Genomic DNA, 14059 nt, shown 5'->3' on the forward strand with positions numbered 1-14059 from the left:
CACTGATCTTATGTAAAGTGTAAGTTATGGATGCAGTTTTTGTTTAACTGGCAAATTTGGATGTCTTTTAATGCTTGTAGTCAAAATAATTCTTTCGTTATATACCTACTTGCCCTTTTTTTTAAACTGATAATCGGTAAGTTCGTTACACGCTTAGTGACATCTTTTTGGCATAACATGACAATGTTTCGAGTTTTCTTTCCAATATTCTATGATAAAATCCAATGCAATCTGCCAATAAATTTTCTCGCAAACGTTTAGGTTTCAAATAAAATGCTAATGGATACACATATTGTCTTTACTGCTTCCCAAGCGACCAAGAAGTATTTCAAGCCGTTTCTACAAATATAAAACAATTTCACGGAGTGCGATGACTTCTATTGAACTTATGTTTTTGCTACAATCCATTTTATTTTTACGAGTACATCGTCTATCGTTCAGATTACTTATAACGATGGTACTAATTGTAAATAAAAAAACAAAGATCTGAGTTATATCGCACTATGTGGCTTGATCACGTTCCAAAGTCATAAGGAAATAAGTAAGAAGAGGATTTCCTTCATAATTAACGTATGTGGAGGTTAAGCTGGTATAAATCATGAAAATATTTAGAACAAAGAAAAATTTTTGAATTTGTTTCGAGATATACCTACACTGGCTTGTAAAGTAACGATAAAAGGTAGGATAGCTACTAGGTTAGGAGCACGTAAAGCATAACACTTAAAATTATTATATCCGTAATAATATTATCAGTTACTTGTGTACGGGTCAACGTACATTATTGTGTAACTGACAATATGCAACTAAATACAATATAAGACAATATGTAACTGAAAGACAATACAATATAAAGACAATATGTAACTGAACACTTGCGCAAACATGGTCTCTAACAAAAAATCAAAAGCTCAAGATCAAGGTTTGCCCAAGAGCGATGGAACATAGCATATATAGCATATATATAGATGTAAAGAGGATGTATAGAATCCGGAACGCTATGCTTGCCTTTGTGCGTAGAGTAGTGCTCAGCGCACGAAGACACGCATAGCCGATGTTAAGAAAAGGATTGTCAAGCTGAAATAAGACTGCGCTATCAATTGCACCCACAAGGATGGGTTTTGGAGAATGACCAGCCCCCCTAGCATGGCTACGCATGATAGTCGCGATCCGCGCGATAAAAGTGAAATAAGCGCGCGCTATTGGCTGTCTCAATCAGATGTAATTTAGATAGACAATAGCGCGCACTTATTTCAATTTTATCACACGCGTCGCGACTATCATGCGTATCCAGGCTACAGGGGCAGGTACGACGAAACAGACTAAGAAGGAGATACCGGGATAGCTTGGAAGTGTGTATGACGGACTGGCCTCACCTTGCGGCAAATCGGGAGCTGCGAAAGTCGAGAAGCCTTTATCCAGCAATGGAACACAATAATTGAAAACAGATTTACTTTTCCATACCGTACTAATACTTTACATGTTACCAATTCTACATACATCCAAATAATTAGTGTGTACACTAATGAATCTAAATATATTTTTCATACTGGATATTGACCTCACTACGTCGTACTACGTATCATACTGTCGTTTGTTAATTTTACTACATGAGCTAATATTAATTAAGGCACTAATTTATAATTTCCGCCGCGCCCGCCGCCGTCACTGATCTACAAAGTAAACTAGAATTAGTTCAGCATTCGCAAGGAAGCCCAAGTAGTGGGAACATTTAGAATGGTTTCCAGTATGTAGAACATACCCAATGAATCATAGGTCTGTTTACAGGACGAAGAATGAAACATTGTTTCGACACTCGAATTAGAAGTCAGATATTGTTCAGTATTTAGTACACATGGTGTTAAAAACCCCACATCAACTGCGTTTTCCGTCTAGATTTGGTGGACACTTTGTAGAGAATAAATAGGGATTGTTGTTTTCTATATTGCTTTAATTGTGTAGATTCTAAGCTAAATTTTAAAAAGGGTTTGGTATCCTACTTAGTTAATGAAAAGTTTCCATAATTCCCTAAAATGTATTCCTGGTCAATGCCCACAAAAACTAACGGAAATAATCATATTTCCGTTATATATTTTTTTTAATGACCACATTTCGTCATATAATACCAGGTGGCGCATCAGCGCCATCTGTACGATATGACGACTTCATTAGGGATCGTATTCTAGAACTCTACTCAATGCTCAAGTCAGGATTTGAGCAGACTTGAGTGTGCTTTCAAGCACTGGAAATACGACCCTAATGGCAAGGACTTGAGTATGATTTTCAATGCTCACTGCAATACTCAAGTCCAGACTTGAGTATTGAGTAGAGTTCTGGAATACGACCCTAAAAAACCTGATTGAATGAAAAAACAAGGAAAGCGTGAACGGGGATGGCTGAGAATAAGTTACATTAACCAAATAAAAAAGTCCCTTATGTCGTATAAGAAGGAAAAGGTAAAGAAAAAGCTATTACAGAAGATGGAATGGCGTTTACTACCCCGCTTTGTAAATTTAAAGAAAGAGAGGCATATTTACGATAAACATATAAATTTTATAATAACGCACACACTTATAACCCCGCACTAGAGAAACCCTGTGTCGCGGGTGCCATGGGCACGCATAAAAAACAACCACAAATTATAGCGAAACACAAGAGAAATAAATGTAGGCCAGAGACCTCTACGCCTGTCCGGCCGCAGAGGCAGTTAACAAAAACGGGGAAAACTGTAATTAACAAATGAAATAACGACGAATAATTCACATATCCAAGGCACCAAAACGTACGAAATGACAGCCATCGACGATATTAACATCGAATTAAATATCACATTATATATACTACAAATCACGTATGTTATGTAAGTAGTACCGTTTTACGACGGCATAAATTTGTAATTTATGTGGAAATTTATTGTCTGTAGTTCAATTACAGTTTATGTTTGGTGATTTCTCTACATCAAGATCTATGGGGTCTAGAACGCTGTTACTGGATCCTTATTTTCAAGTTTCTTGGGGACATTTTTAATTGGCCTGAATCTTAAATAATAATTTCTAATTCGACTTACTCCTAATCAGCCGCTGGAGTACAATTGGCTTTCAAATTTTTCTTATAACAGCAAGTGTTGGGACGAACAAGTCGTACGCCTGGTGGTAAGCGACACTCCTGTCTATGACAGTTGCAGAGCGGCTCATAGCTTTAAATCTCAAAGATTTTGGAGGCATCGTCAGTGAGACATAAGTTGAAAAGTTCCTTGTGTCTGTAATTTCACCAAAACCCTTACCCTTCAAAACCGATACGCAGTAATGCTTACATTACTGTTTGGCGACAGAAATAGGCAAGGTGGCAGTCAGTACTTCACTGAATGTATGACGAATTCTTTCACAAGAAGCTCTACTGCTACTAAACAATTATATATCACATTTTTATTCAAACACATTTGGTTGTTTTCAAGCAAATTAAAAAACACAATTCAACAGTCTCGTGTATCTGATAGACAGTAGGTACATGTGCGTTCGTGGAAGAGGGTTGAACAAACATGCCATTGTGTTGGAAACAAAGGGCTATTGGCGAGAAAGATGACGCTATGTGAAATTGTAAGGCAAAATGTAAATGAAACTGTACATTGTAGTTGGTAAAATTGAGGAACACAATGAACAGAATCGAGATATCGACCAGAATATTACGTAAAAAGAGAATAATTACAAAGATAAATTACCCTTTGTTTCATACAGCAAGGGATTTTGTAAACGGGGAAAATTTCATTTTAAAAATAGTCTATATTACATCATCATTTACATAGGACTTTAGTGGCAGTAGAGCTCCTTGTGAAAGAGTTCGTCCTGGGAAGTACTACCACCTTACCTATTTCTGCCACCAAGCAGTAATGTCAGCATTACTGTGTTCCGGTTTTGAAGGATAATGGGTGCTGGTGAAATTACAGGCACGTTGGACTTGTCAACGCATGTCTTAGGCTGACGGGCGCATTGACATTGCCCCTAAGATCTTTGCGATTTAAAGCTCTGAGTGGCACTGCAACTGTTATGAATAGACATAACGGTTAACACCAGGCGCACAACTGTTCGTCCCGTGATAAAAAATTAAAATTTGCAATTTCAAAATGCAACAGTTTTTATAGTTTAATTAGGTTCAGAATCTGTAGCCACATGTTACCAGGTAGGTGCTATGACTTAGTAAGGTTTCCAGCTTTGTAAATACTCATCGTCGTCATCGACAACCCATTATATGTATGTACATGCCACTGCTAGACATGAGTCTAATTTAATGAAAAGGTTCAGGTTAGGCCATAGTCCACCAGGTTTGACCAATGCAATGACATACAGGTTTTATAACGACATTTTCCTTCGTCGTTAACGAGAGGTATTGGTTACTAAACAATCACAAATGTACGGAAGTTACAAATTAAAGTCTTGTGGTGGCATTTCACTTGGCTATTTGCATTTGCGTATTTGATATGTTTGGCAAACAATCACCATGTGTAGATAGTATGTGTGACAAAGTGTTTGCCTATTCGACAAGTACAGCAAACACCAAACTCGCGTTACCGCGTGCTGGTCGTTTTCTCGATGCGCATCAAAGGAGTCAAATAGGCAAATACGCAAGTAAACCGTCTACACTATGATCATATTTATTATTTTATCTCTTTATCCATGTGTAGACAGTCACAATTGTCAGTGTCTGCATGTTTGTCTGTAAGTAAAATATTTTTCCAAGTACAACAAATACCCAATAACCAATAGAAATAGCCATGTAATGTGCTACCATTAAAGACACCATTAATAGCTTAATTGAAAAGCGGCCGTCGTCACTTTACGGTGGCTATCACGGATGTTATAAGTATTTATAAACAATATTCATCAAAACCACATTCCAAACCCTATCTCTACTAGTTATCATGAATTCCACCTTCGTCCCTGTTTTTAACACCTTCTAAGGTAGTAACTTGTTAATATTCAAATTCAATGCTGTTGTGACTCCGCTGTGCCTGTCGTTATCACGATCAACGACTTCACGACGCGACATGCCTGCGATCTTCACAATCGTGACTTAGAAAGGTTAATTGTTGCTATCACAACGGTAAATGTTAATAGTATTCTATTTTAATGTAAATAAGCGTTTAGGTTTCAACTATACAACAAATTTCAGCGGTTATATCTCCTATCTCACTTTTAATGTACCTTCATAACATAATTCATCAGTTCATCACCATTTTTTACCGTGGCCTTACTATTTAATATCGTTATTGACACATTCTACTGCATGCAAGCATTTTATCAGTCATTTACCATAGGTCGTGTCTATCTACATCTTATGATTAACACAAAATTCTCCACCGTATCCTACTAATTCTAGCTTGATTTTTATTTCAAGTCTTCTTGAGTTATGTGTTTCATTTATTTGTAGGAGTTTTCTAGTGTATCTATTTCTAGTTTGGTGGCAATGACCTAACCCGTATCTACCTGTAGCTGAATGCTTATGTTAGTAGGAAGCTACTCCGACCAAGATTGGTTACCAATACAATACAAGTTGCATTGCACAGCACGTCAAATAAGCATACCGGTTTGTATGTCCTTTAATTATACAGCTCTTCTATTTCTCATCTTGCTTTTTAACACTTTTTGAACCATATTTAGGAACTTATGTTCATATTGAAAGTTTTCGATGTTTAATTAGATTTTTTATTTGGAAACCATCTTTGTTGATTCTTTCATCGAAAATACATAGGGTCCAGTTTCCTACAAGTACCTTGAACTTCGAACTAATAAGGAATGGGACCGGATAACAAAGTTCAACAAAGCCAGTGTCCAATTATGGAGAATATGACCTCACTGCACGAGCACAGTGCATTCACCTTGGTGCATATCGTTGTACCGTTTTGTTGAATAAGCACTTAGAAGATGCTTTTTTGCAAGAGATAGCAATTTAAGCATTTTAAAGAGAGCTTGAACGGTTTTAATGATTTTTCTTAGTTTTAAATAAATGAGCTAGTTGTCTACTTATGGAAAGTATACCTACGTAATATACGGACGTTGATACTGATATTATAATAGATTGATGAAACCATTTACATTGTTCTTTTTCCGACTACTATTAGGCACAATTGTAAATAAAGAAGTACGTACATACTTTAAAACTTATAGGTAATATTAAAAAAGACACGGTAGAATAACAACAACGACACGATTGTAGCGATGTAGGAAATTATCTCTAATGATGTTTCCACGAAACATTTGTGAGATATGTGGCGTTAAGAAAAATCGCTGAAACTGCGCCAAATTGAAGATAAAAGGGTAAAATGCAAAAAAAGAGTGAAATTAATATAACTTTCAAATAATTATATTTAAAAATAATGACGTGAACGTTCTGTACAAATACATTAAAGTCTAAAACCCGTGTCGCAATGCGTTAACTGAAGGAATTATTGTGGGAAATGTTTTTGGAACAGTTGTCATAAAATGACAGTGGAATTTAGGACCGATAGCTGCGCATTTTGGACGTAAAGGCACAGAAAAGAAACGTTTTATAAATACATTATGTGCTTTTTCTGTGTAATAGATTTTTGAGTTAGATAATCTAGTAGGTACCACTCAAGTTTTCTCGCATATTGAGAGAGTGACTGTTTTATATATTTTTTTATTTGTGTCTAAGAAATTATCTTCCTGAATCAATGTATTTTTAGACTCCAGAGCCAGAGCACCAGTTGGCGTTTGTCCCCGTGTCTCCTTCACCTTGGTCGAGAGCTGCTTTATATCAAAGCTCACATTGACAGCGCCCGTGACACCGTCCGCGCTGGTCTCTTCCAAAATAAACACGTCAACAATGATACCAGTCGCAATAAAAATATATCTCTAGTTTTCTTTCCTAGCCACGTTGCAAGGTTAAAATTGTCACTGGAGCCGCATTTTTCATCAACATTCAGTGCACTAATCCCTCAAGTCCAAATAGCTGGCGGCAAAAATACATCTACTGCGCAAGTCACGATCAAGGACGTCTGTCCCCTGGACAATCACGAATATTAGGAAACTCACTGGTACTCGGCGTGAGGTCTTCTTTGTGGTTGTGGTGGTGATCGTCTCCTCCTCCACCGTCTCCTCCAGCACTTCTCCATTGTCGGACCACGGTCCAAAGAATTCCGACATTTTCTGTTGATTCTCGGACACCCACTGCACTGAACTGACAAATACCTTTCACACACATTCACTTCACTGGCACAAAGATTTGACCACAAACTACGCTGAAATCCCAGAACTGAATATTCAAATTTCGAAATCAATCTGGCCTTTTATGTCGAGCGTTGTAGGGCCCATCGCTGAGCAAGGGTGTTATGTTGTACTTTGTTAAGTTTTTCCGATTCCCAGTACACCACGATACATGCGGTGCACCGCCTAGACGGCCAGTGCTGATCTTGCTCAAAATCCTACTGGAAAACTGAAATAACCGCGGCGAACAAAAAGCACCAGCCAAAACATTTCACGTGCGGGCGTATTATTAGTTGGACGATCTAGCCGAAAGTGCTAAGTGTCACGGTGGCCTCCGTCACAAATAAAAAAGGATTGATATTGTAATTTTCTGTATCTTTTATCATTTATTTTGCGGATTATTTCAATTACTTTACTCTTCATTGCTTTTAGACAAATTTACTACGACGCAAACGGCTCTCTGCTGTCACTTTAGAATGTTTTCAGTTAATCCACTTTACACTTGATTTCCTTGATTTGTTAAAGAGGTTTACATCCAAACACGTGCTTATTTCTTTCAAACTGAGAGTTGTAATAAATAATTCCGAACATTATCATACACATATTTTTGTCTTTGCTGGGTGACGCGACTCCGACGCGATTCCAGTGTTTTTGCTTGTCTCGTTTAAATAAAAATAAACTGAAGGATGTTTGTGTCACTCGCTCATTGATCTGATGCGTGGATCCTGATAATTTAAAATTGTTTGAAGCTTGAAATACGTTCCTTGACACAACATCATGTGTTTGCTCAAGCTAATGTGCACTCTGCATTCAGGACTAAATATTGTATTGCTAACAATATTGGGAAAATTCCTGCTTTCCCTTAATTTCCAGTAACGATCGATGTTGTATGCAGCCGTCCAGCGGCAGCGTCGGCGTGGGCGCTGACAGCTCTCCACTTAATATAAATACGCGGCTTCTAACAGCGTGCGATAAATCTGTACCGCACCCTACCTAGCTACGCACCACTTGCTGCTCTAATATCGAATCAATAGAGTCTTCTATCCAGCGATACATTTCACTAATCGCTACAATATTTCCCGGTAACTTTTCTCCGTTCCCCTATCTCTATTATAAATTCTAAGTATATTACGATAAAGTCGAAATTTTGTGTGATTTTTATGGGTCATCTCTTGTATAATTCCGGATTTTTTTAAAGTAATTGGTAATTGGATCGAAAACGTGTTAAAAGAGGCCATTTTGACGCAATGTAAACATATGCGACGAGTAACAGATGGTCACCGTTGTGAAATTTAATTGCTAATCTAAACAGACTGTTCGGTGAGAGATTAATACCTTGCGGAAGAGAAATTCATAACTTTGTGTTGACTATTTAAGACCTTATTATGAAAACGATAAAATATTTATAGTATCAAATAATCATTTAACAAATATATTCGAGGATCGCTTGTAACGTTTGATTGCCATATTTATTAAAGCTGAGAACTTGAATTTTTGCCTTACCCCTCAACGGGTATACTCACGAGACCCACTGTTGTCGTATAACTGTCCCAAGTCCATTTTCCACTTTCTGTAGTGCTGTGCTTGCGTAACGTTGGTACTCCAACGACTTACCTGAAAATACAATAAGAATTAAACCCGGATGCAGGGGTAGGAGTTTGAATAAATACGAGAAGCTGAAATAGACAGTGGCAAACACGGGAAGTTGCGCCTGAGCCGATTTCGCGCCCTGTCATTGGATGAGGACAGCTCACCTGGGCATGCGCGTCCGTGACCTATTCCCTCCATTTCCGCACTATAAATATCACGACAGAGCTGTGACATCCGCAGTTTTTGCATGATATTATGCAACTAAAAGTTTATAAGAACTAATGAGGCTACATGAATATTTATATAGCGTTTCACGTTACGCACCGATTGTTAAACAGTACTGTTTATTGCATTTGCAACAGTTTCGTCATTTGTTTTTTTATAGTGATTGTGTTGGCAGGTCATAAAGACTAACGTATTTCAATTATCTATAAACACCTGCATTGTTTTATAGTACATCATGCATAATTATACTAATGTAATGCATTCATCAGTTTACGTAATAAATACGATATAGTCACGTGTGTTAAATTAATTTTAGACCTCGTTTGTCGGTTCCATTTTAATAGTAAAGTAGGTCATAAAGTCTATTCTTGACGCTTAAACTGAGTTGTTGCAAAATTGCACCATGCACTTTGTAAACAATGTTATATTGGGTTAGGTCAGGAAATAATCCACCTAAACGTTAACAGGGGAACTTACGTTAGTCGACATATCAATCGATACGTAGTCAGCTCTAGAAAGAACAGATAGTCTTTTAAGAGTTTTAAACTTGCCTTTGTTTATGAGCTTTAAATGTTTTAACAATCATTACGCTAAATTCTATGTTTGCGATGTATTTGCCGAAAACGTGCAAATCGTGCTATTGTTTCTCATCACCGAAAATATGGGGTAGGAAGAATAGTTATCGTATTACTTATAAAGGTAATTTATACCCGACGTGACCATTTTATTTTTCCTCAAAGCGGGAAACTGTCACTTTATTACTGTTTTAAAAATAATACACAATGTTTATGATAGGTGTGAAATGTTTTTAAAAAGAATTAAAAAATATTTAAAGATCAAAAGTTTAAAAAAAGAACTAATCTTGTTTATATTATTAATGTTTATGTTTTTATTATGTTGTTCATTTTATTAATGTCACTTGTGTACTGTTTTGTCAAAGCCGGACATTGTTAAGTATTTTGAGGACAGCGGGACACGGAATTTAAAAGCGGGACGTATGGTCACGTTATGCATACCTCGTGTTTTTCAAGATATAATTGTCACTTTTTTCCCACCTTTTGGTTTTGGTACTTCGTTTCGACATCTCTTTAAAACCGTGTAAACTAATTAGTGTGTTTCATCTGTGTTGACTGAGAGACTACAGTGTAAACTCTGCTAAACTCGCAGAACATGCTAAAATGTTTAGATTATGACTTAACACTTCAAGTCCTTCTTCACCCGGTGTTCCTCTTACCCCACCTGACCATACCAAAATTTTTCGTCAAAAATGTCGAATGCGTTCTCCAGCGAACCAACTTTCGGGATCTTTTTAAACCATGATCTCTCGTCTATAGGTTGGCCAATCGACAGGCTAACAAATTCTGACTTTTTGAGCTGGTAATAAAAAGCGACGTTATCGACTTGACTAGACTAAACTAATAAAGAATCAAAATCAGGGAGCTACTATTATTCTCCGTCTGACGTTCGTCTGAAACCATCACTACCAAATAAGTAACAGTCGAGCGAGTTAAAAGACAATGTCAAAATTATTTGCATCATGCGTTTTTTAATTTGGTCAAGTACTAGGTACTTGTTTGACAGAAATTGTTTCCGACGGAGGACATGTCGAATGCCCTGCGTATTAATACGTTGGCCAACGGGACCACCACAGCGAACCGGTCCCCATAAACGAATTTACATTTTAAAATATTTTTCAGTTATTTGTAAAATAACAAAAGAAACTAAGACTAAACTGACAACCTCCGCGGTCGTGGCTTGCACACCGCTTTTCATGGTGTCGCCATCTCCGAGGTCCTCGATCCCTGGACGGGTCAATGTAGAAAACTAACTTTTCAATATTGTCTCGGGTCTGGGTACACTGGGTATTGTGCAAATTCAAATTCAAATCAAAATAATCTTTATTTCATAGGTAAGGATTATTACACTTGAAATCGTCACAATATTAAACTCTACCGCTCATTCGTAAGGCAGATTCCCCTGAGAAGAATGAGCAAGAAACTCTAGGGGTTGTTGCTCTTTGTAAATAACATTTACAATATTTTTTTTTTTATTTGAAACATCAATATTTTTGACTTTGTGAAGACGACTATCAAGAAAAGCTAGTTTATCTCTATTCCTCGTACTAATGTTATGTCTGTCACTATTTTTCATAAATAAATTACTATTCCTTTTAACATAAATTACATTCTCATAAATGTACTGTGAGGCTAGTGTAAGAATGTTAATTTCCTTAAACTTATCTCTCAAAGATACTTTGGGGCCCAGATTGTAAATTGCCCTAACTGCACGTTTCTGCAGGACAAAGATTCTGTTGATATCGGCGGCATTACCCCAAAGCAAAATGCCGTATGTCATTAGACTGTGAAAGTAGCTGAAGTAAACCAATCTAGCGGTTTCGACGTCTGAAAGTTTCCTTATTTTTTTAATCGCGTACACTGCAGAGCCGAGCCGTTTTGATAACTTACTTATATGGGGACCCCATTGCAATTTAGCATCTAACGTTATACCTAGAAATACAACTGTATCCACAAGATTCAATTTTTCGTTTCTAACTACAATGTTTGTAACCGTCTCTCTAACATTGGGTAATGTAAATTTCACACAATTTGTTTTTTTCTCATTAAGAAGTAGGTTATTAACAGCAAACCAATCAACTACTTTAGATATAGCATTGTTCACATCGTCGTAGGAACATTTGCGGTACCGTCGTTGTTTCCGATTGCCATAATACAAGTGCTTTAGTTACTACTTTGGAATCAGAGCAACGCATGTGATGTTGTCTAATATTTATTAATTTATTAAAAGATTATTGTACAAACATTTTGCTCCGTCAAGACGACGTATTTGCCCATTTAAACTCGATTTGCAAGTAGAAACAAGGGGAAGTGATATTTGACAATTCGCTTAAATGAAAGCGAGACGTCTCGTTACATTTAATTTTAATCAGTCGATTCGCGAAATTGAATATAGGTCATATGTACGACAAAATTAGATTCATTCCTGCGATTTACTTATTGTATTTTAGGAAGAGATTTATGTTTTCGTCGTATTGTTAATTTATTTAACAACCACACGGTAGTAAAAGTTTTAAAAAAGCTAAGCAAGTGTCTTTTTACGACCCATTGACACGACATCTTATTCCAAAAGCATTCCAGTACCTTGTCCCTCACTCTTTTTATTTTTCCGAGTAAAATACTCACAAAATTATTTACCTAGTGACATTGGAGTTAATATAGTTTCCAATAAAAATATATACGATCCGAGAAACGACATGTTTACAGTTATAATATTTTATTATGAAATCGTAATAACAGTCGGTAACGTGTCGAAAATTTTACAAACATAATCAAGGACAGAAGTTTTTGCATAGCTTAGTAACATCCATATGCGTCCTAGTTTGTAACGGAAAAAGAAAGAAAGTAAAAACAAAGTCGTTATTTTTTGCCTTTGCTTAAAATTCGAAACACTGATCTTGTCGTCAAACAGAGATGACATGGTCCATTATTGTTGAAAAACATCCATGAGTCTGCGAAAGGTGCTAAGAATCTAATTTGATAGTCTAGACTAGACATAACCTTCCTTTATCCCGGTTATTAAATTTGTTGGCAATGAGGTAAATGCTTGTCAGTATATTCCTCGTAGGTAAGCGAAGTGCGCCCACAAGTATCTACGAGTTGAGCCAAAATTCAAACGCATAGAAATAAAGAATATTTCATACATACAGTGGTGGTCATAGAATTAAGAACGCTTCATAATACGGCACCATATTGATATACAAATGTTCATAATAAACATAATAACCCTTACTGGAAAATGTTGACTATAGTTAGCACTATAGTTATATTTTGTTAGCCCCGAATGTGTACTAGCTAGCGCTAGTACACATTCGGGGCTAACAAAATCTAACATTAAATAAAAAAATGATATTTAAAAATACTGTTAAAATTAGAATAATTTTAATTTTATTTCAACTGAAATAGGATGAAGGAAATAGGGACTTGACTGTAGTATTCACAATATTTCAATAATTTTAGAAGTGGTGTATTTTAATTAATTCAACAACGTTTTCTTAATAATATAATGGTAAATAAAAAAAGGAATTTAATATTTAGTAGCCTGTCCTCGACTGTGGAAACGGCACAGCAGCGGCGCTGCATCGACTCTATTAACTTTTTGCAGTTTTCAAGTGAAATAGTTCTCTTCCATTCTTCCAAAAACGGATCGTACGATTCGATCACGTTACTACATAAAATTAGACACAGAACAATTAGAAAGAATCACACGCACTACACTCACGAAACACAACAACTTACACCCTAAATCTGCCATATAAAGGCTTACAATCAAAAGACAAAGTGGAGGGAGAGGCCTAATAGACATCCAGCACCTTTGGCGAAAACAAGTCAGTCGATTAAAAACATTCTTTCACACAAAATCATCCACTAGTAACATACATGAAGCTATAGTTCTAAATGATCACAATTACACCCCACTTAACTTAAGTGAACAGACATATACACAACACGTTGATAGTGATGACCCGCAACAACAGAAGATGGAAGACTGGAAGAAAAAATTATTGCACAGCCGATATCCCCATGGTTTGGAATAATCACACGTTAACACATTAACATCAAATAAGTGGCTTAAAATAGGTAATTTGTTCCCAGAAACTGAAGGATTCATAATTGCGATACAAGACCAGATAATTAAAACTAAAAATTATAGAAAATATATAATAAAAGATCCATCAGCAACAAACGATGAATGTCGCAAGAATGAAGAAGAGGAAGATATTGGAGTCATTTGAAATGTATTGCTGGAAGCGACTGGAATACATTAAATGGACTGAGAAGATACCAAATAAGGATGTTTTTGAAAAGGGTTAAAGAACCATCAGCAACAAACGATGAATGTCACAAGTGTCGGATCCAACCAGAAACGATATAGCACATTACAGGAGCATGCACAGCACTTGCACAAACAGACTGCACTCATAGACACAACCAAGTAGCAAACGTCATTCA

The 14059-nt window shown here is 36.5% G+C and overlaps 1 protein-coding gene across 7 annotated transcripts in view; it reads right to left on the reverse strand.

The window, feature by feature from the left end:
• The window catches only part of LOC113231987 (tropomodulin-1), a 118562-nt gene that overhangs the window by 59589 nt on the left and 44914 nt on the right, over positions 1-14059 (reverse strand). For 2 of the 7 annotated variants that reach the window (XR_003310587.1, XM_026466600.1), the window contains exon 1: positions 7047-7347. The exons of 1 other annotated variant lie outside the window; for it this stretch is intronic. Coding sequence is in view for 4 of the 6 variants with exons in the window: in XM_026466600.1 (XP_026322385.1) it covers positions 7047-7157 (111 nt within the window). In the remaining 2 variants the exon portion in view is untranslated. Of the gene's footprint in view, positions 1-7046; positions 7348-14059 lie in introns of those variants that run through there. 4 more of the 7 variants (XM_026466605.1, XM_026466604.1, XR_003310588.1 and 1 more) reach the window with 3 other exon arrangements.

The sequence above is a fragment of the Hyposmocoma kahamanoa genome, unplaced genomic scaffold, assembly GCF_003589595.1.
Source record: "Hyposmocoma kahamanoa isolate Upper Pololo Valley unplaced genomic scaffold, ASM358959v1 66, whole genome shotgun sequence".
Classification (NCBI taxonomy): Eukaryota; Metazoa; Arthropoda; class Insecta; order Lepidoptera; family Cosmopterigidae; genus Hyposmocoma; species Hyposmocoma kahamanoa.